Here is a 24,179-nt window from a genome sequence, read left to right as displayed (position 1 = left end):
TAAGAAAGTATTCTAGGAAAGCATACAGATTACACAGCTGTCATCCTAACACTACTGAAAATTAACCTGGAAAATGGCTCAAAAGGTCCATCTGTGTAGTAGTTTTATTTTAACATTCCCAAAATGGGAATTTCTAAAAACGGCAAGAGAGAGAGCGTTGCTGGGAGGAAGATTTGTATTACAGTGATTATGTTTGGCCAGTTATCCTTCACCATCCTCCTGTAAGCAGCACACTAAATACACGGGGAGTTTTGTTTTCTAAACTGCTTATCTCTTTCCCCTCATTTTAAAACGGGTACAATATAAATATAATATAATCGGGCCAGCTTTTAAATAGATTATCTTCCCTATTTAAAACCATATAATATCCACACATTAATTTCTTATTTCCAACAAAAGGAACACTGAAAAAGCAATATACTGTGTTGGAAAACTTTATAAGTATTTTCTAAGCATAAATTCAAGTATGAGATTTTGTTCTACTAAACATAACAACCAGAACCCAAAAACTTCACACACACATTTGTTATTCTGAAATTCCTAGCAAGTTGAGTTATGTGAAAAATCACCCTGGATTCTCTTTTTACAAGACCATTGTTGGACAAAATGCATAGTCAACTGCTTGACTACACAAATTTAGTCAATAGTACAGGTTGAACCTCTCTAGTACAGCACCTTTGGAAACTGATAGGTGAAGAACCAGAGAATTTGCCAAACCATGGGAAGTCAATATTGTCTAGCAGCATTACCAACACTTCCTCTGCTATTAAGAAGACATTTAGGCAAAAACCCAGAACACTAAGAGCTAATATTGGTGAGACCATGGGAAACTTGGCCACACCTATGATAAGTGGACATCCAGATAACTAAAATCATGCTGAGCCACAGATGTTGCAGGACTAGAGAAGTTCGATCTGTATAGTATAGAAAGGGAAAAAAATGAATATCAATCATTTTGGGAAACAGTTTCTCATATTCAGGTCACCTTTCATAGAAATACATCCTTCGCCTTCTTATATTTATAGCACAATTGCTTACAAGTTACAAAGCACTCTCTCCACTCAAACTCATCTGAAGCTCATGATTATATATCTATATCTATTTATTTCTTATTAGTCTCTATGGTGCCACAGGACTGCTCATTGTTTTTAAAGTTACATACTAATACGGCGACCCCTCTGAGACCTTAAAGCACTTTATAGGTCACATAAGATCCAACCCAGTAGTTTGTACCAGGTCTTTAATTTGTTGTTCTGTATCCTTCCTTATCTCTACTTTTGACACCATATTTTAAACCAGTTGCCTGTGAAGATACTTGTGCTAGGAAATAGAAAAATATATATTGCCTTTGGCAGGCTTTATATGTACTAATGCCAAAAACTATATTTAATTTTGCAGAGTGTTGCGGGCTATACATATCTTGACATAAGTGAGCAAAGTGGAAAGAACTGTGGGAAAGGCATAATACAATTCAATTAATTGCCCACGTGCTGGATGTAATACAATATTAATGTGGTATGCCCTATGCCTAACATATATACATTGGCTAACACCATGTAATTATAAAAAGAATGCAGTCTTCAATTTAAACCACTGGAAACTTTTACTGCCATCAAATATGATCTAAAAAAATCTTTGTAAATTAACTGGCAATTCAAGCAGAGTTTTCTTGGGAAATAACTCCATTCAATTTTCTCCATGCAAAGTGCAGCTACTACAACAGAGAAAAGCTAGGATTTCCGGGGGGTAAAAAGGCTTGTGTCTACATGAAAACCTAGCTTATGGCAAGCTGGGGTGTGAATCTACCTTATGCTAGCCAGCCACTAGTTGCGCTGCTGACATGCATCAACAATCTTATCTAGCTCTTTCTGAAATTGAAGTAGATCAAAGTGCAACTATTCATAGAATCATAGAATAATAGGACTGGAAGGGACCTCAAGAGGTCATCGAGTCCAGCCCCCCACCCTCAAGGCAGGACCAAGCTCCGTCTACACCATCCCTGACAGATGTCTATCCAACCTGTTCTTAAATATCTCCAGAGAGGGAGATTCCACCACCTCCCTTGGCAATTTATTCCAATATTTGACCACCCTGACAGTTAGGAATTTTTTCCTAATGTCCAATCTAAACCTCCCCTGCTGCACTTTAAGCCCATTACTCCTTGTCCTGTCCTCAGAAACCAAGAGGAACAAATTTTCTCCTTCCTCCTTGTGACACCCTTTTAGATATTTGAAAACCGTTATCATGTCCCCCCTTAATCTTCTTTTTTCCAAACTAAACAAGCCCAGTTCATGAAGCCTGGCTTCATAGGTCATGTTCTCTAAACCTTTAATCATTCTTGTCGCTCTTCTCTGTACCCTTTCCAATTTCTCCACATCTTTCTTGAAATGTGGCGCCCAGAATTGGACACAGTACTCCAGCTGAGGCCTAACTAGTGCAGAGTAGAGTGGCAGAATGACTTCACGAGTTTTGCTTACAACACACCTGTTGATACAACCTAGAATCATATTTGCTTTTTTTGCAACAGCATCACACTGTTGACTCATATTCAACTTGTGGTCCACTATGACCCCTAGATCTCTTTCCGCCATGCTCCTTCCTAGACAGTCGCTTCCCATCTTGTATGTATGGAACTGATTGTTCCTTCCTAAGTGGAGCACTTTGCATTTCTCTTTATTAAACCTCATCCTGTTTACCTCTGACCATTTCTCTAACTTGCTAAGGTCATTTTGAATTATGTCTCTATCCTCCAAAGAAGTCGCAACCACACCCAGTTTGGTATCATCTGCAAACTTAATAAGCGTACTCTTTATCCCAATATCTACATCATTGATGAAGATATTGAACAGTACGGGTCCCAAAACAGACCCTTGAGGAACTCCACTTGTTATCCCTTTCCAGCAGGATTTAGAACCGTTAACAACAACTCTCTGACTACGGTTATCCAGCCAATTATGCACCCACCTTATCGTGGCCCTATCTAAGTTATATTTGCCTAGTTTATCAATAAGAATATTATGCGAGACCGTATCAAATGCCTTACTAAAGTCTAGGTATATGACATCCACCGCTTCTCCCTTATCCACAAGGCTCGTTATCTTATCAAAGAAAGCTATCAGTTTAGTTTGGCATGTCTTGTTCTTCACAAACCCATGCTGGCTATTCCCTATCACTTTATTACCTTCCAAGTGTTTGCATATGATTTCCTTAATTACCTGCTCCATTATCTTCCCTGGGACAGAGTTAAACTGACCGGTCTGTAGTTTCCTGGGTTGTTCTTATTCCCCTTTTTATAGATGGGCACAATATTTGCCCTTTTCCAGTCTTCTGGAATCCTCCCCTGTCTGCCATGATTTTTCAAAAATCATAGCTAAAGGCTCAGATACCTCCTCTATCAGCTCCTTGAGTATTCTGGGATGCATTTCATCAGGACCTGGTGACTTGCTGACATCTAACTTTCCTAAGTGATTTTTAACTTGCTCTTTGTGTATCCTATCTTCTAAACTTACCCTCTCTCTGCTTGTATTCACTACGTTAGGCACACCTCCAGACTTCTCGGTGAAGACCGAAACAAAGAAGTCATTGAGCATCTCCGCCATTTCCAAGTTCCCTGTTACTGCTTCTCCCTCCTCACTAAGCAGTGGGCCTACCCTGTCCTTGGTCTTCCTCTTCCTTTTAATGTATTTATAAAAGGTCTTCTTGTTTCCCTTTATGCCTGTAGCTAATTTGATCTCATTTTGTGCCTTTGCCTTTCTAATCTTGCCCCTGCATTCCCGTGTTGCTTGCCTATATTCATCCTTTGTTATTTGTCCTAGTTTCCATTTTTTATGAGACTCCTTTTTTATTTTGAGATTGTGCAAGATCTCCTTGTTAAGCCAAGCTGGTCTTTTGCCATATTTTCTATCTTTCCTACACAGCGGAATTGTTTGCTTTTGGGCCCTTAACAACGTCCCTTTGAAATACTTCCAACTCTCCTCAGTTGTTTTTCCCTTCAGTCTTGCTTCCCATGGGACCTTACCTACAAGTTCTCTGAGCTTATCAAAATCTGCCTTCCTGAAATCCATTACCTCAATTGTGCTGGTCTCCCTTCTACCTTTCCTTAAGATCATGAACTCTATTATTTCGTGATCACTGTCCCCTATACTGTCTTCCACTTTCAAGTTCTCAACTAGTTCCTCCCTATTTGTTAAAACCAAATCCAGAACAGCTTCTCCTCTGGTAGCTTTTTCAACCTTCTGAAACAGAAAGTTGTCTCCAATGCAGTCCAGAAACTTATTGGATAGCCTGTGCCTCGCTGTGTTAGTTTCCCAACATATGTCTGGATAGTTGAAGTCCCCCATCACCACCAAATCTTGGGCTTTGGATAGTTTTGTTAATTGTTTAAAAAAGGCCTCATCCACCTCTTCCACCTGGCTAGGTGGCCTGTAGTAGACTCCTAGCATGATATCACCCTCGTTTTTTACCCCTTTTGGCTTAACCCAGAGACTCTCTACACAGCTATCTCCTACGTTCATCTCCACTTCAGTCCAAGTGTGCACATTTTTAATATACAAGGCAACCCCTCCTCCCTTTTTTCCCTGTCTGTCCTTCCTGAGCAAGCCGTACCCTTCCATACCAACATTCCAATCATGCGTCCCATCCCACCAGGTTTCTGTAATACCAATGATATCATAGTTGTATTTATTGGTTAGCAATTCCAGTTCTTCCTGCTTATTACCCATACTTCTCGCACTTGTATATAGGCATCTAAGATACTGATTTGATCTTGCCTCCCTGTTGTGCCCTGACCCTCCTTTCTCCTTGCCATTATAGGCCGTAGTCCCCCCCATTTCCAACCCATCTCCCAGTCCCGCACATTCAGCACTTACCTGTGGGCTTTGCTCACCTGCCCCCTATTAACAGAGGCCAGTAGGGTTCACACAGACAACTAGACCATGACAAACTAGTGCCCAGTAGATTTACTTCCCAGCTTCTTGCAAATTAAATATTTGTGTATGGCTAGAGAGAATTTGCTACCTACTTTAATGGTAGGGGTTCTCCTATCATCATAGTAATACACCTCCACAGGAGGCACTAAGCTAAATTGATGCAAGAATCTGTCCTTCAGCCTAGCACTACTTACATGGAATTTAGGCCAGTTTAACTATGCTGTTCAGAGGTGGGGATTTTTCACACCCCTGACCAACTAATCTCATTTTCTAGTGCATACCGGGCCTCATATGTCCAACTCCTACCAAATTTCACTAGAAGTTGGACACTATTGCCCAGAGGCGCCTCTGAAAATCAGTGAAATATTACAACAGCATGGACAAACATCATTATTTTGACTACTACGTGCAGTGTCTTTGCTAACCAGATGTCTAATACCAGACTTGTTAGTACTTCACTTTTGGGGAAGGGAGTGCCATCTAGTGGTTACAGTGGGGAAGTGGTCATCAGAACTCCAGGATTCTGCCACTGACATACTACAGCATCCCTGCCTCTCTCCGCCAATCAGAAAAGCAAAGATAACAACTTACCTACTCCACAGGAATGCAAGGTTTAATTTTTTTGCAAAATAATTTGAAATCCTCTCATGGGAAGAACTAAAGAAATGCAAACTTATTCTCCTCTGGGGCTTTCAAAAGAGTCTACAAGATTTCCCACTGAAAAACAAGACGATGCCAAAATCACCGCCATTTCTTTTCAGCGTGGTTTTCCTTATCCCAGCACATCAGTTCAAAGCGGGGTAAGGAACAATGGTACTGTGCTAGCACTGACAAAGACCCTGCTCAGTCCGTGGCATAAAAGACCAGGCACACCTTCCAAGCACTCTTCTCTGAAATGCATGAATTGAACTGGCAAATCGCAGAAGGTGCAATATTTGTTACAGGAATGGAGAGTAAGAATAAAGATTTGAGGGGCAAAGGGCCCCAAAGCAACTGGGAAACTATAGCAATTATATTTCAATAACTAAGACATGCCTGTTTTACTTTTGAAATAATTAAATTACCTCAAATTCTTCCCAGAAGCCTTGCTTGACTTTATCTGTGGTCTCTGCTAGTTTGCTTAGTTCTCGCACCCGACTTTCAATCTCTGCAGCATTAATACGGGTTGTATTCAGGGGCTAATCAAGAGAGATATTTTATAGTAAATCACTGCATAGCAATAAGAACAAGAAAAAGTTAGCTTACATAGCTCTCCTGTATCAAAAATGTTGTATGTAGGTACCACTCACGGTGTGTCTACACTGCACTGTAATTCGAAATAATTTGAGCCACGCAAATTGACTCTTTTATTTTGATGCTATTTGAAAATAGCTTATTTCATGATTTGGTGCTGTCTATATAGAGCCAAATTTCAAAATACAGCACTATTCCAAAACATCCCTAATTCCTTGTAGAATGAGGATTACAGTGCGGTTGGAATAGCGAGCCTGAAATAACAGGCTTGCTGTGAAGATGCAGGATAGCTAATTCGGGATACTCCGGTATCCCAAAATAGCATTGCTGTGTAAACATACCCTGCATTAAGACCCGAGCATCAATCCAGACTTAGAAGGACATTCTTTTAAAAACAGAATTACAACAAAATCAGATTCATGGGGTAGCAGTAATATAGTTTCATGGTTCCAATTTCAATACATTAAGCTTACTTTCCTCCTCTCTTTCTAACCAGATTTTAAAATACTTTTAGGCCCACAGCTCTCAATGAAGCTCAGCGGAGTTCTAGATGCATCAGAAATAAAGAATTAGATAATTTCTAGATAGATAAAAAAGCTATAGCAGCTTAGGTGCAGTCATTGGACCTCCCTGAAAGATTTGGATGCTCATGTAGAGGAGGAGGGTAAATTCATTTTTGCTTTGTAAGTGCTGAATCAGTGTCTTCCAGCACCTTACAAAATGTAAGAAAAAGGGTGAGCTGCCACCGTCCTTCCCTCTCATCTTCATGTCCTGAAGTAATTCATGTTTATAATCAAAGTTCTATTTACAAAGCTCACCTGCTTGAGCTGTAGTACTGTGCCCAAAGTTTCTACCATAGGATTCTTCTTATAATGTTCCACTAGATCCGTTAGAGAGTCAAATTTTTCCCCTCCGCCAACATCATATTTCAGCTCCTTCCAAGACAGATATTCAAAATATGCTTATTTATAGCAATGTATATAATAATCAAAATAAAGTATGAGTTAATTACCTCTTTAGAATGTTCAACCAATCACAAGGTCCCTTAAACGAGTATTAAAAAAAAACAAAAAAAACCACACTATCCCCTGCCATCTCATACTGAAATGATAATAGATGACTCAATAGGATCAAATCCCACTAAAAAATAGCAATGCAGTATTAAGGTTATCTTTTTTTTAGGGTAACAGTGCCCCTATCTGATATATTCAGCTCAAGTAGAATATTGAGGGATACAATCAGAGAATTAGGTGTGAATAAATAAAAACCAAAGTATCACAGAGTCTACCGTTGGATCCTGGAATACAGCTATTAAAACTATAGTCCTTGTTTTAAAAGCAAGTCAGCAATATATAGTAACTCATCTAGAAATGATGGGATTAGCTGCAGATAAGTAGAGGACACAGAGGAGAACTCTAACAGTAATTTTACTTCCCAAACTTTCGCTTATCAGCCTCTTTTAACTATTTAGTCTTTGAAATACTACTAGACTAATTGTTGTTTTTTACATTTTTCCTGTTACGGACTCACTCAGCTATCCCTCTGAAGCTTATCTATTCGCTATTTTTTTTCTTCCTCCCCTTCAATTTTTCTTTCCTCCTCTCTCCCACTTTCCCTTATTTATTCTTGGATCTGGACTTCCAACACTCTGGTCATCTGAAGAAGTGGGTTGTGCCCATGAAAGCTCATGATACCATCTACATGTTTTGTTAGTCTTTAAAGTGCTACTAAACCAGTGGTTCTCAACCGTGGGCCATATGGCTCCCCAGGGGCCACGCTCTACCTCTAGGGGGCCACATGGAAAAAAGGAAACATTAGGTAAATTATGTACCTTTTTTTCCGACTAACAGCGGCTATGAGGGGGGCCATAGAGGTAAACGAGGCTCAAAAGGGGGCCAGGAGCAAAAAAAGGTTGAGAAACACTGTACTAGAGTATTTGTTGTTTTTTAAGTTTTTCCTGTTACAGACTAACTTGGCTACCCCTCTGAAGCTTTCAAATAATTAAGTATATTAAGAAGGCTAATACATATAAAGATAAATGTACATAAAGATCTGCAAACACCAGAAGATAATAAGGTTATAAGAAGCAGTTAGCTTGGATTTGTTAAAAGTAAATCAGGTCAAACCAACCAAAGAGCTTTCACTGACAGAGTAGTAAGTCTTGTAGATGGAGGGGAAGCAGCAGAGGTGGTGTATCTTGACTTTAGTAGGGTATTTAATACAATCTCATATGACCTTCTCATCATCAAATTAGGGAATTACAATGTAGATGAAGCAACTATAAAGTGGGTGCATAACTGGCTGGAAAATTGTTCCCACGGATAGTTATTAGTAGTTCACAGTCATGCTGGAAGGACATATCAAGTGGAGTTCCACAGGGGTCAGTCCTGGGTCTTGCTCTGTTCAATATCTTCATCAATGATTTGGATAATGGCATGGAGAATAAACTTATAAAGTTTGTGGTTGATACCAAGCTGGGAGGGATTGCAAGTATTTTGCAGGATAGGATTGTAATTCAAAATGATCTGAACAAACTGGGGAAATGGTTCAAAGTAAACAGGATAAAATTCGTTCAGGATAAGTGCAAACTACTCTACTTACGAAGGAATAATCAGTTGCACAAATAAAAAAAAGAAAATGACTGCTTAGGAAGGAGTACTGTAGAAAGGGATCTGGGGATCATAATGGACCACAAGTTAAATACAAGTCAACAGTATAACACTGTTGCAAAAAAGCTAGCATAAGTATTGTAAGCAAGACACAAGAAGGAATTATTCTGCTTTACTCCATGCTGATTAGCCTCAGTCAAAATACAGTGTCCAGTTCCGGGCACTGGATTTCAGGAAAGATAGGACAAACTGGAAGAACTCCAGAAAAGAGCAACAAAAATATAACCTATACGGGAAGGTTGAAAAGAATTGGGTTTGTTTACTCTAGAGAAAAGAAGACTGAGAGAGAACATAAAAAGGTTGTTACAAACTGGAGGGAGAAAAATTGTTCACTTAATCTCTGAAGATAGAAAAAGAAGCAATGGGATTAAATTGCAGACAGGGTGGTTTAGGCTGGACACTAGGAAAAGCTTTGTCACTGTGGTTAAGCATTGAAATGAACTGCCTAGGAAGGTGTGGTATCTCCATCATTGGAGATTTTTAAGACTAGGTTTGATAAATACCTGCAGGAATGGTTTGGATAATACTTATTCCTGCCTAGGGTGCAAGGGACTGGACTAGAAGAACTCTCAAGGTCCCTTCCAGTCCTATAATTTTATGATTACATGAATGAATAAAGGTAGGAAATTATCTCAAAATATGGACAGCATTTATTACATGAACATCCAAACACACACACAAAACATCTTTAGGCATTCCCATTCAGGTGTATCATTTAATCCTCAAATTCCTGATTTCTCTATATTAGGTATGTGGGGAAGGTTAGTTTTGCTTTTTTTATAAGATAGTTATTACAAGAACTGTATATTCTAAAAATTTTAAAGGATGAGATTCCCAGATATAGTATATAAAAACAGAAGTAGACTGCAACAAATTTAAGAAAGATTCGTGAACGTGAAAGGCTGCATGAGCAGAGGCTTTGAGACAGACTTTTGATAATCAAATGGAAACTTTGTCAAAGCTCCTCAGTAATATAGATACAAATGTTGTTAAAACTAACATTTGAAATGAAAAATTCACTAGGTACACAGGGTTAGAGGAAAGACTTTGTAAAGTGGGTTCATGCTTAGATTATCTAAAATTAAAAGTCTCGCTTAAAAAGTCACAAATATATACAGTACATAACCAGCGTTGACCCAGATAGCTATGGCATGATAGTCAGAAAAATAAAATGCCAACAAAATACTTGAAACTAGCAAAGAAGTCAAATTTAAGCAAATAACCAATTTACTGTACCTACAGCAGCATCTAACCAAAATCAGCAGACTGAATAGTATTAAGCAGTCTGTAATGCCCCTCTTGACCAGTGTTCCCTATAAGCTGTGTGCTTGGATGGCCACACAGATTCAGGTACCATTCAGCTGATTAATAGAGCACTATAGCTGGCAGCACGTGTCTCTACTGGTGGTGCACATCCACACATGCCTCAGTGCGCATAACAAAACTCCACACAGAGATGGAAAATATTAGAGGGAACATTGCTGCTGACACAATAAGTATGCAAACCAGAAATGACACTTTTAACAAAAATATCAGTAAGTTCCTGCTTTGTTGTACCTGGCACCGAATCATGACATGGGTTACTTTCGATTTCCCATCATTACTTTCGCCTTTATCATCTCCTGTCCGGACTGAAAGAACAAAGTCTCCTGGGTGGCTTTGACTCTCTCGCACAAGAAAGCTTCCATGTTTTCCTTTTTCTGTTAATAACTTTTCAGCTTCTTTTCCAGAAAGGTGCCCATGAAACCACCTAAAATGTACATTAAGATAAAAATAGATAAATAAAGAAGTCCTTCTCCACACAATATCCAGAACTGAGCCCATCTGGTATAAACAGCTATCATAAGCCAAAATGTTCATCCTAAACTGAGGTCTCAATGGCCACAAATGGTGCTAAAGATATTCAAAAAGCCCAGCATAGCACAGGTTTAGAAAAAATACGTACTGAGAGTACATGCATGGGCATGTACTTGTACAGAAATACTTCAGAAGCCATAAAACATTATGCACAAAACAATTAACAAAACAGAACTTTCATATTCAGAAAACTGTTTAAGATTCTTGAAGTCATGTAAACCTTAGAAGAATGCCACCAAGAGAAAAATCAACAAGAGCTGAAATGAGTTCTAATAAAATTTTCAGTTACTGCAGTTAAACACTTCAGTTTCTGTCATGTATTTTTTCCATTGCTTATTTTATTCACATGCATGATTTCAGTGCTTTCATGTTTTCCTTACACACTATGGAATACAGTTTCATCAGACCTTGTGAAGGTGTGATTCTAATATTTTTCCCTTCTTTTCCACTTGTTAGAATAAACTGACATTTACTAGCCATGATGCAGAATAATGGATCAAGACTAACTAATTCCAGTTTTCAAAGAGAACTACATTTATTTCTGAAGAGTTCCTTAGCTGTACTTCCTTAGCAAGTATTCAAAGTCCGAAATCTTACTGACTATTACTGTCCAGTTAAAAATATCAGTTTCAGCAATCTGTGTGTTTGCATTTGACTTTTGTTTTCTTAAGCCCATCTACAATACAGGGTTACAAGGATAAAAATATACTCTGAAATATATACTGAAGTCACTGCAGTAACAAATAATTCTCTGAAGCCTTTTGAAGTTTTTGCAATCAATTAAATTTTCCAAGAAGAGTCAGAAAATGAGTTGCACATTTTACTTCCTTATTGTATTAGTTACTGCAACATTCATGAGAGATAACTGGAAAGTTACAGAGCCAATTCTCTTCCATCCAGTTCCTCTCACCCTCACTCACGTCAAGTAAAAACTTATTTTGCAAATAATGCCACAGAAATCAGCTGGACTACTTGCAAGGTAAGGCACTGCCATCCTTTCTTAATGAGTAAAAGCAAATCCTGAAAGTTAATACGAATTACATGCATGTGGGAAGGAGAATAGGCTCCTTCTTATTTTTCACCACTATTTCTCTCTCTAACCTTTCAGATGTAGGATCAGCACAATTCAGTGGATATTTTAATTCTATTACGTCTCCATTCTTTTCTTTGAGCTGCCCATGGTGTTCCATGTAATACTGGACTAACTCAGCCAACGTGGCAAATTTTTCTCCTCCATACAGGTCATAGTAGTCACCTGTGTTCTGGATCTTGATGTGCGTGACAGCTCCATTCCTCCTAATGTTTATTACATTAATTGAAAAAGAAAAAGAAAAAAAGAAAAAGAAACTTACACAAGTTAGTCAGTTTCAAATCAATCATCTTAAATATTCCACTCTACTAGTTTAGAATTTTTGGTAGTTCAGCTTTATATGTTAATCATGCTCCAGCAGAAGAATTGCAGCATATCTAAATTATTTCAACTATACATGTTAACAACAGGACAATGAAACAGCATCAAGGATTACAAGAAGAGGAAGTGGCTGTTCAACAGTTAGCACTAAAATAAAGTTTATTTGATTCCATAATTAGTTATGGCTCCACTGAACCAAAGCAGTCTTCATGATCTCACAAGGTGAATCTACATTGCAAAAGATGACCCATGGCAGCAATTCTCAGGGCCCAGGGTCAAATGACTCAGGCTTGCAAGGGCTCATACTAGGGAGCTAAAAACAATGTAGATGTTTGGGCTTGAGCTCAAGTCCAGGCTCAGAGACTCTCCTCCTTCCTGGATCTCAGAGCCCAAACACTATTGCATTTAACTCTGTTGTGTAAGCCTCACAAGCCTTGGTCGGTTGACCCAGACTTTGAGACTTGTTGACATGAGGTTATCTTGTTTTTGTGGTATAGATATACCAACATTCTCCAACAGAAGCTGCACAAACCTCCTGCTCTCTATACACAATTCTCACGAGGGAGAGAAGTCTTTTGCAGCCACAAGACACCTCACTGGAATTCTGTGATATCTCTTTCCCCCAAGTAGAGTCCAGCTCTGCCCAAGAGAGCAGTCAGGTTCTAGGGAAGGCTGGACAGACTCCAACTGCCACTTCCAAAGAGCAACCCAGGCATTCTAAAATGATTTCCCAGTCGGGGGATTTCCCTTAAAGACAAATTTGCTCCCTTCAATCAGCCACAGACAGCCACTTCTGTAAGCAATTTGCCACTACCTGCACTAGTATCAATGAAGAGCAGAGCTCAATGGCCATCCTAAGACTGTACTAAGAATTAACAAATGGACTTCTCAGTCAGGAACCTTCTAGTCCCACATCCAAGCATAGATTTTTTGATAGGGTCTCCTTCCCTCGACTGAGCTCCACTAAGACTATCTTAAAATCTAAGCCAATAATGAAGTGTCAGAGATGCCCGTTTCCCCTTTCCTATGCCCACATTGACCCAGAGGGCATGTGCTTTAGAAGGCACACTCTAGATGATTTCTCCTAACAAACAATATTACCTCAATATTTCCTTATTCTTGTTATAGGAAAGTATCTTAACGGTGTCTGGAATGATCTCTTTATCTCTATTTGACAAGTTACCATTCTATTCTCATTCCAATCCCTCTTACTTCTGCAATCCCTAAGAAGTAAGTGAAGAAAAAGGGTTATTCCCTACTTTGGACTTTCCTTATGAGCCTTTTCTTATTTTGAGTTTATGGGGTGGGGTAATTGGTGCAAAGAACATATTTGCATGCTAACTTATATGGTGCTACGCACATTCTTAGCAAAGCAACTTAACTGCAAATATTATCTAAGGTAATGGGTCAGTTTTTAAGGTAATGGGTCAGTGTAGCTAACAGTGTGACAAGGAGGAGAAGAGAAACAAGAATGCAGTATAAATGAGCACAGATATTACATGCACAATCTTACTAACACTGTCACCTCTGCTACTTTTTGTACAGGAACCTTAATGGATTTCTTTGAATGGGTAGCAAGTAAAGAAATTAACAACTGATTGAAATATCGCTTTTCTGGCTCACTTGTAAGGCTGGATCCACAGCCTTCCAAGGTATGCACAACTTGGAAAACCATTTGGGTTCCTATGAAGAAAAAAATGTTAAAATAGCAACATGATTGGCTGAGAAGACAAAAATGGAGAAGAACTTGTAGATTACAAAAATCTCATTTTCCTGAACTAACAGGATTTCTCTCCACAGAACAGTGGCCTCTTCTGTACATTTGGGCCAAGTGGTTACTAATGACAGAGCCTCTCAAACACTTAACTTACCGAACAGAAAGGGTAAAATCTCCTGGGTTACTTTTGCTGGGCCGGGCCAGAAAGCTGCCATCAACACCTCTTGTCAGCAGTAAATTTTCTGCCTCCACTCCAGTAATATTTGGGTGAAACCATCTACACAAGATAAAGAAGAAAAATAATTTAAAAACAGAATCTCTCTTTAGATGATGCCACACTGACACACAAATATCAGATAACATTAAAATTGCTAGCTACAGTATTAGATTTTAAAGGATTTTTTTTTCAAAGCATAATAAAATTATCTCAAAAAATTTCAGAGTATTCCTAACATATTTTTCATATCACCAGTTAAAAGTAGGTTTTGTTTGACATATCACTGAGACCCTCTCATAAGAGATATCATAAAAGTGAAAATACTATAGCCACTTTACTGGAAACTGTTTATTTCAGAAGAGACATGATAAAAAGTATATAAAACAAAATGGCATAGAGCGGGCAAGTCAAGCACTTGTGTTCATCCTCTCATAAAACAGTGAAGTCACATTCAGTGAAACTGAAAGACAACTATTAAGAACAAAGACACACACTCCTCGTGATCATTATACACATAACTTATGTAACTGGGTGCCACTGGAATCCATGGAGACCTAAAGCTTACTAGGACTGAAGAAAAAATTAAAAACATATATAACAATATTGAAAACCTCCCAAGTAACATTAAGACAGTTTTATTTTAAAAGTAAAAATAGAACAAAACCTCATGCTTCAGGGCATTAATTGATCATCGACTGATGGCGGGAGGTGTCAGGAAGAAACTTCCCTTGTGGACAAATTATTCCACAATTGTCCAAAATATAGCTTTCTTGCACCCTCTTCTGAAGTATCTGGTACTGGCCAGTGTCACAGATTTGCTGCCTAACTAGATGGAGCAATGCTCTGATCTAGTCTATCAATTCCTATGGTCCTAAAATATAACACTCTTTAAATACAAAACACAGAGGAACATCATATTGGTTTTCACCACCCACAAGCAGCCTCCTGAATGACAAACAGTGCATCTCACTGGAGGAGAGCCATATATGGCCTTTATTTATAACTGAAGAGTCCTGCCTCACCACCTATGGCATTACATTTAAGCAGACTTATTCTTAGGGGTTTAGTTAACAATCCATGTTTTGCATATCGCTGCACAAGTTTTATTCCACTGCTGCCATAAAGAAGTAATGCAATATTAAGATGACCAGCAGCTCTACCACCCACAAACACCTGCCAGGGATGGTCTAGATAAGAGTCTTGCCATGAGTGTAGAGCAGTGGTTCTCAAACTTTTTGGCCCATGGCCCACCTGGCTCAATGCAACCCTTTCTGTGGACTACCACCTGCTAATGGAAACTCACCAATAGTTACATAATTATGCTTGAGCCATTTTGCTAGTGCAGCAGCTAGGGAGAATAGTTTAATTTAATCAGTAAGAAAGGGAATATTATTATTAATTATTATTATTATTATTATTAAGCGCTTTAACTTTCTCATGTTAGTTTATCAAACTATTAAAGTATGTCCAACACAAAAGGTTCTAAAGTTTTCTTTATTTATGGCAGGGGTGGGGAAACTTTTTTGGATCAGAGGCCACTGACCCACAGAAAAATCAGCTGGGGATCACACAAGTGAGAAGCAAAAAAACCCCTCAACCCTCACTGATGTGCCCCCCGAAGACACCGCACTCCTCTGGCACTGCATCTCTATAGGGAAGGAGGAGGAATAGGGAGAACTGACCTTCAGGGCTTCCTATGAGTTGGATTTACTCTTCTGGGGTTTTGGCGTTAGTGGATTTTGTGTGCCCACCAGGTTCCGGAAGAGGGACAAAAATGAGGGGTTCTGTGTGTGGGACAGGGCTCCCAGTGAGCGTGATAGGGAGGAGAGGGCAGGAGCTGGGCAGGAGCTGGTGTGCAGGAGAGAGTGAGGGGGTGAGGACTGGTTGGGAGGCAGGGTGCAGGAGAGAGTGAGGGTGCAAGGCCTGGGTGAGAGGTGGGGTTCAGGAGCAGGCTGGAATTAGGTGTCTGGTGAGGAGAGAGGGGGCAAGAGCAAGGGAACGTGCAGTGTGGGGCCAGGAGAGAGGGATCAGAAGAGGGCTGGGGGGAGGATTTCTGACTGGGAGGAGGGTGCAGGAGCAAGGTGAGGGTGTGGTGTCTGGCCAGGGGGAAGAGTTCAGGAATGGGCTCAGGGTATAGGGTCTTGGCAGGGGGCAGTGCAGAAGCATGGAAGGGATGCAGGGTCTGGGGGGGGCACTTACTTGCTATGGGGAGAGGGAGAGAGATTTGAAGGGGGCACCTGAGCTCGAGCCGCAGACCACTAGTGGTCTGGGGACCACAGTTTGAGAACCACTGGACTAGACAACCTCTTGAGGTCCCTTCCAGTCCTATTATTCAGGAAACTAGAAATGATCTCCAGGCTCATGTTTTGTGAACCAAAGAGAGATTGGGATTATTATACTATCAATTTAAGAGAAAATGTGAGGTTTATATCAGCCCTCACGATTCATTATTTCACTTGGGGCTTTCCTGTACAGGCCAAAGTATGCTCTCTCACAAGGAACAGGCTTAGGGAAATGTAGGTGGAAGTTGATACATACAGATGTGTAGGTTAAAGACACATGAAAATTGCACACATACTAATAAGAGTATCCCTTTTGTCTAAAATTCATTGAGATAATCAAAAAAAATTGGATGAGTTCACCTGCATGCAGAGACTTCGCATGGAAAACCTCTTCCAAAGGAAAAGTGTTCCAGAAAGCTAAACAGAAACTGAATTATAGCTGTAAATGTTAGGGATGTTAAAATGCACACAATTAAATAACTGCTGAAAATTTCAGACATTACATGCGGGACAGCACTTGGCTCCCTGGGAGCTGGTGCACATGGGGAGCCAGTTCAAAAGCTTTTAGGCCAGCTCTCAACCCATATCAGCTTCTGCCTGGCACTCTAGGAGCCTAGTGTTTACAGAGAGCTGGCTCCCCCCATGTAATGGCTCCCATCTGCCTCTCCTCTCCCCCCACGCCACTGCTGCCTCTATACCAGAGGCAGCAGTGTGGGCAGCAGGCAGCTACTCAGGAGCTAGTGCATGCCGGGAGCCAGCTTTTAAGCCAGAACAGTAATTCATCATTTAACACTATATATATGTTTCAGAAAATGATCATGTTAAGTGAAAACATGTTATGCAGGGTCAATTTCCCCACTGAAAATAATGGAAAAGGTGGGGGCTGCATTTCAAGCAGTGGTGTCTGTTGGGACCAGGACATAAGGTTGGAGGAGAAAGGGGACTGGGTTACAGCAGGGAGGGGAGGTGTTTGGCTCTGGGGAAGGGAAAGGAAAAGGGAAAGGGAGAGGGCGAGGGCGAGGGCGAGGGCGAGGGCGAGGGAGAGGGAGAGGGAGAGGGAGAAGGGAGAAGGGAGAAGGGAGAAGGGAGAAGGGAGAAGGACTGGTTGGGAGTATGCCCCTGTGATGGGTCTGCCAGCCTGCACTGCGTCCAGCGAGAAGGAGTCAGTGGGGAACGGCAAGCAGCAAACCCTCCACCACTTTGCAGGGAGGCAGGCGAAGCACCGCGCAGCCACCAGCCTGCAAGCAGGGGCAGAGGAGAGGGGGCAAGGCATCCGGCGAGGGGAGTCAGCAGGGAACGGCACGATGAGTGGCGAACCCTCTGCTGCTTTGCAGGGAGGCAGGGGAAGCCTCATGCAGCCGCTGGCAGGGGGCCGGCTGGGGAAATCATGTTATTCCAGGGACGGTCGTGTAATTCAAAAACGTTCCCAAAAAAAAATCGTGCTATTGCAAAAACGTGTTAAGCGGGCATGTGTTAAATGAGGAATTACTGTACCGGGAGCCTGCGTGTAACTGTGGCCATTAACCAGCCCAGACACATTGGTTAGCCATTTACTTGGTTACACTTTCACATCCTTAGTAAATATCTACTACTTCAATTACCCTTTTAATTAAAGCATAACTCTGATTCCCATGGCATAGCTGTGGCATAAAAGAAACTATACCCAAGTGGATGTCTGAGGGGAACTTCCAGTTTAACCAGACATGTTTTAAAAGCTGGAAAACTAAAAGCTCCGCTGCCACCCAGATGGTCAAGACAGAACACAAAACAAAATACAGCACTGTCACAGAATGCAAAATGATGAACAGTGTGCAACAATTTGTTTGTAGTGGCTTTGCCAGGTTACTTTCTTGAGTTTTTATTTTCACCTCAACTCTTCAAATTAAAGTCTTCCTAGACATTTGAAAGACTTTGTTTTGTAACTACTATAAATCATTCATCATGGGACATATGCACTATCTTTATTGAGAAAGCAGAAGAATGCACTGATCTTGAAAAACTCAGTGAGTTCTTTGCTGAGTATAGCAAAACAGACATTTGGCTGCTTTGCAGAAATCTACTCTGTCACGCTTATAAAAATACTATAACAAAAAAATGTACACAGTTTTTTCTGATTACTCTGAACATAAATCTAAATTTTGCTGTAAGCTGCCATAAGAGAAAACTAGGAAAACAGAAAACTAAGTGCATGTTTAAACAGAGGGAAGCCACTTTCCTCTTTTGATTGGTTCAGCAATTCTTGAAAAACAGCTTAAATTGAGAAAGACTTGTTATTATTCCTATAATATAATATTCCATTCTCCTAGAGCCCTGGGCACTTAAGAAATTTGGTAGCCGCATCTGTACTAGGGATGTTTAACATGTGGGCCTAATTGTGTACAGCTAAGCAAAGCTTATAGGTGTAGAACTCAGTAACACTCTACATGAACGGGGAAAATGTAAATTTCAAGGAGAGAAAGTGCATGTGGTATACAGAGAGACACAGGACCAAAACTAGGATGAAATTTAAGAAAAGAAAAACATTTCAGAATGTCAAGGAAAGTTTACTGATGGGGAAATGTATTGATCTTTAGAATAACATGCCAAAAGAAGCAGTGTAAACTCCACTGCCTGGGATTTTAATAACTAAGTTAGACTAGACACTGGAAACATACTACTGTATAAGGAACAACAGGGTGGTGGAGAAAACTCTGAAGCAGTTATGAGGTTTCCCCACAAACCCATCCCACTAGATAACTTCTGTGAGAAGCAATAACTTTAAAATATTGCCATGCATGTGTTTTTAATATATGTGGGATTTAAGTGAAGACTGTATTGAACTTAAGTTATAATTACAAAAAGAAAAGTATAGATACAGGAATGTGAATATACTGGAATCAGTGGTACAAGCATACCCCATGCAGAACTTCCATTCACTTCACTGTGAGTTTCCACACACAGTAATTGCAACATCCAGTCCTACAAATACACAAATATACATCCCACTGTATTACTAGTTAGAGACATAATATAAAGTTATGCCAAGGACAATATATCTCAGTGAATAGAAGAAGCCATAATAAAACATATTTGAAATTTTGTTATGGAATCATGAAAAAGATTATCAAAGGAGTATCTTCCTTCCTGTAGCTCACCAAACACAGTATATCTGGGAAAGAAACCAAGTTTTTGCACGTTGTAACTTCTGTTCTAATGGTAACTGGTTCTCCTGCCCTCTCATCCTTGTATTTTTGGCATTGAGTAGGAAGATGCATTTGTCAACCACTCCAAATAGAAAGAAATGGGGGTGTTAGTGATCTATGGTAAATGGTTCCGGACCGGTGATCAGGATTACTTCATTTGGCATATTGCCACCATATTTATACTTTTGAACCATGGTGGCCACATCCTTTCCAACACTGGGAGGAGAGCAGAGAGGATTGCACAGACACAAATAGGAGCAGCATAAACCCTATAAAGGATTTTCACTTACTTTTCCTTTAATAGGAATGGAATGCATTTTAGATTCTTTTTTACTTTCCTTTTCCAGCTCTGTTCTATGCAGACTCCAGAGTTACTCCTAATGTAAAACTGACAAAAAACCTATAATGCAATCAAAACCAATACATAGGAAAATATTCTATTTCTGCCCACAGGTGAGAACAGATGGTTTAATGTTCCCCAAATCAATCATGATTTAATAGTTTCAACCACATGGCATTCTAGATCAGTTATCATTTTATGAGAAGGTAAAAATGTTAGTGGAAAGATAACCAGTGAGACACTCAAACATCAATTACAGCAAGAACGATGGGCTACCAGATAAGCAGAAAGCCTTTTCCAAGAGTATATGGGAAGGGTTAAATATGTCCATTTTAGATACAAAAAAAGCAGGGATTAGAAGGTTTAGGACAGGGTGGGGCTGCTTTTGAGTTGGTGGCCACTGACCCACAGGCACTTCAACAGGAGGCCACACACAAGTGAGAAGCAAAAAAACCAACCTCCTCACTGATGTGGTCCCAGACTGAGAAGGAGAAAGACACTCCCCACATTTCCCTCACACACCAGAGCCCGGGGTGGGAGAGGCCAGTAGATTGTGTGCTCCAACCCCACAGGAAAGTTGGAGCACCTGCATAGGCTCCCTAATGCTGGGGGGAGAGCCCGGAGTCTTAGGGGATGGATCCAGGCAAGCCTTGTTTAGGGCATTCTTGAATTATACACTACTTTAAAAGTATATTTTTCTTTTCTTATTAATCAGCACAATTTGGGGAGTGGAAGTGAGAGAAGCAAAGTACCAATTTACCATCCTGAAAGAAAAACAAAATCAGTATGCTTCTTCTTTTCATAATTGGGCAAGTCAGATCTCTATTTTGATTGCAGAACAAATTAGAGTGCTTCAAGATTTTGGCTGACACCTAGGGTACGTCTAGACTACATGCCTCTGTTGCCAGAGGCATGTAGATTAGGCTACCAGACATAGGAAAATGAAGCGGCGATTTAAATAATCGCCACTTCATTTAAATTTACATGGCTGCTCACTGAGCCGACAAACAGCTGATCAGCTGTTTGTTGGCTCAGCAGGATAGTCTGGACGCGCGGGTGTCGACATCAAAGGCATTTGTCGACCACCCAGGTATACCTCATCCCAGGAGGCATACCTGGGTGGTCGACAAATGCCTTTGATGTCGACACCCGCATGTCCAGACTATCGCGCTGAGCCGACAAACAGCTGATCAGCTGTTTGTCGGCTCAGCGCTGCAGCCGTGTAAATTTAAATGAAGCGGCGATTATTTAAATCGCCGCTTCATTTTCCTATGTCTGGTAGCCTAATCTACATGCCTCTGGCGACAGAGGTATGTAGTCTAGACGTACCCCTAGACACATCAGGAAGACAGTGACTTTCAGTTTAATTATTCCTACTTATAAGTTCATTGGTCTGTCTGCATATCTAGTTTTTGTTCACTCTCTCTTATGAGCTCCTTTTAATTTCAACTTTTGAATAAGTTAAAGGGCTAATTCTCAAGAGTCAGATAGTAAGAAAAGACAGTAAAATGGGCACTTAACACAGAAATATATATTTAGGCTTTATTTTAAAACAAGGTCGGAAAGGGTCACTGAAATGAATAAAAAAAATAAACACTTATGATTCCTTCCCTCAATTTCAATTTTAAAATTTCCCTCCGACTTAAAATATCCATCCAAGCTGTTAGAGATCCAGACACAACAACATAGTGGTAGGAGGGAAGGGAACCCTGAAATGAAATTGACAGGGCAAGAGCCTGTCAGCAGGCCAAATCCCGCTCACCTAGGCTCTTATATCTAGCCCATGCAGCAGTTCTCAGCCCCGCCCCTTAACGCTTAGCCTGGGAGTCAGGGACACATGAGCCCTTTCAATTACTTCTATTTAAAAGGCTTCCGCCTTCCTGGTGGCTCCTAAGGCACAAGTACAGGAGCCCTTTCAACTGCTTCTATTTAAAAGGCTTGCTCCTTCCCAGAGGCTGCTAAGGCACAAGCCCCTTAAATAGAAGCAGTTGAAGGGGTCATAGCTCCCGGCTTTGCCTAGAAACTGCAGGGGAGGTGCAAGCTCTTACACTTGTTTCTATTTAAAGGCCCTGCCCCTTCCACCAGAGGCCCCACAACCACTTTGAAAATTTGTGAAGAGGCCACTCCAATCTAGCTTCATCATTTTAAACTGAAAAACAAAAAGTAAACAAGTATCAGGAGTAGCCATATTAGTCTGCATCTGCAAAAGCAACAAGGAGTCTAATGGCACGTTAAAGCAAGAGTAGAGAACCTTTTTAGGGTTGGGAGACACTGATCCACAGAAAAATCAATTGAGGGCTGCACACAAGTAAGAACCCAAAAAAACCCAAACCAAAAACAAAATCCACTACTCACTGACGTGGCCAACTGAAAAGGAAAAATACACTTCCCACATTCCCCTTGCACAACAGAGCCTAGAGAGGCCCAGCTTAGTAGATCATAGAATACTACAACAGAAAGGGACCTCCAGAGATCATCAAGTCCAGTCCCTTGCCCTCACAGCAGGACCAAGCATGGTCTATATCATCCCTGAAAGATGATAGAAATGTAGCTGTGTTAGTCTGGTGTAGCTGAAACAAAATACAGGACTATGTAGCACTTTAAAGACTAACAAGATAAATAACCTAATAAACCATCTTGTTAGTCTTTAAAGTGCTACATAGTCCTGTATTTTATCCCTGAAAGATGTCTGTCTAACTTGCTCTTAAGTATTTCCAGTGATGTAGATTTCATAATCCCCTCTATGCAATTTGTTCCAGCGTTTAACCACCCAGACAATTAGGAAGTTTTTCCTAATGTCCAACCTAAAGCTCGCTTGCTGCAGTTTAAGTCCATAACTTCCTATCCTATCCTCAGAGGCCAAGGAGAACAATTTGCTCCATCCTCTCTGTGACACCCTTTAGATACTTGAAAACTGCTATCATGTCGCTTCTTCTCTTTTCTAAACTAAACAAGTCCAATTCTTTAGTCTTCCCTCATAGGTCATGTTTTCTAGACCTTTAATCATTTCTGTTGCTCTTCTCTGGCCCTTCTCCAATATCTCCACATCTTTCTTGAAATATGGTGCCCAGAACTGGACACAATACTCCAACTGAGGCCTAATAAGCGCAGAGAAGAGCAGAGGAATTACTTCTCGTGTCTTGCTCACAACACTCCTGTTAATGCATCCTAGAATCAGGACGGCTTTTTTTTTTTTTTTTTTTGCAATAGTGTCACACTGTTGACTCATATTTAGCTTCTGGTCTACTATGACCTCTAAATCCCTTTCTAGATTTGTATGTGCTCTTCTGTGGTGGGATGGGGAAGGGAGGGATTGGAGTACCAGCCCAGGCTCCCCAATGCTGGGAGGAGCATCTAGCCTCCGGGACTTAGCTTCCCTAGCCTTAGGATTAAAGGCTAACAGATTTATTTGGGCATAAACTTTTGTGGGGTAAAACCCATTTCCTCAGATAAGTTAGAGTGGAATTACAGAGGCAGACATTAATATACTAGCACAAGAAAAGAAGGGAGTTACCTTATCAAGTGGAGGACTGGTACTCACTAGCCCAATTCAGTCAGGGTGGATGTAGCCCACTCCTGACAGCTGATGAGGAGGTGTGAATACCAAGGAAGGGATGCTCAAATAAATATGTTAGTCTTTAAGGTGACACAGGACTCCTTGTTGTTGTTTTTTAAAAGTAATCAGAGTAAAGCAAATCAGATTTTTAAAAATACTGTCAGCTTTCATAACCAAAGGATTCACATAGAGGTAAAAATTCAAATATTTCTCTCTTGATAGTGCTCCTTGAATTCAATTACTATGATAAGATTACCGGGGGGGGGGGGGTTGAGTAGATAAAATACACGGAAAAATGTATTTGCAAACGATAAACTAGAACCTTTTACAAAGTAAAAATGAGACGGGGGGGGGGGGGAGAGACACACATCAAACCCAAATTTTTTTCCATTCTAAACCCTAACCATGTTGCAGGTGTTTGGAAGGAGACCACAGGCTGCTTCGCGACAGGCAAAGCCCCCTAAAGCATCAGCTCGCCTGCTGATAACTGTCAGAGCGGATTCAGCCTTTAATTCCCTGAGCCGCACATTCCCTAAGGCCTCTGCTGCTCACGCCCGCTGCCCCCCGGCACGAACCCTCCCTGCCCTGGCGCGCCAGGCGGCCGGGGCCCCGGGATACATTCAACCGTGATGTGACAGGGCGAGCCCCGGCCTCCCCCGGATCACACCCGGGGGTGATTTCGCCTCCTCATTAGCCGCAGCAGGAGGAGGGGGGCTCGCCCCACCTCGGGGGGTCTCTGCCGCCCCCCGCCGGGCCCCTGGCTCCAAATGGGACCCCGCCCCCCTGC

At 40.9% G+C, this 24,179-nt stretch overlaps 1 protein-coding gene across 4 annotated transcripts in view; it reads right to left on the bottom strand.

Moving 5' to 3' along the window:
* PTPN11 (protein tyrosine phosphatase non-receptor type 11) overlaps positions 1–24,179 on the bottom strand; it is a 50,245-nt gene that overhangs the window by 25,037 nt on the left and 1,029 nt on the right. For 3 of the 4 annotated variants that reach the window (XM_075898753.1, XM_075898750.1, XM_075898752.1), the window contains exons 2-6: positions 13,970–14,092; positions 11,789–11,983; positions 10,388–10,580; positions 6,980–7,096; positions 5,993–6,106 (exon numbers count right to left, since the gene is read on the bottom strand). In XM_075898753.1, coding sequence (XP_075754868.1) covers positions 5,993–6,106; positions 6,980–7,096; positions 10,388–10,580; positions 11,789–11,877 — 513 coding nt within the window. In that variant the 5' untranslated portion in view covers positions 11,878–11,983; positions 13,970–14,092. Of the gene's footprint in view, positions 1–5,992; positions 6,107–6,979; positions 7,097–10,387; positions 10,581–11,788; positions 11,984–13,969; positions 14,093–14,696; positions 14,879–24,179 lie in introns of those variants that run through there. The other variant, XM_075898751.1, reaches the window with a different exon arrangement.

Source organism: Pelodiscus sinensis, chromosome 15, assembly GCF_049634645.1.
Source record: "Pelodiscus sinensis isolate JC-2024 chromosome 15, ASM4963464v1, whole genome shotgun sequence".
Classification (NCBI taxonomy): domain Eukaryota; kingdom Metazoa; phylum Chordata; order Testudines; family Trionychidae; genus Pelodiscus; species Pelodiscus sinensis.
Note: the sequence above shows the minus strand (reverse complement) of the source record. Positions and strands in the feature narration are given on the sequence as shown.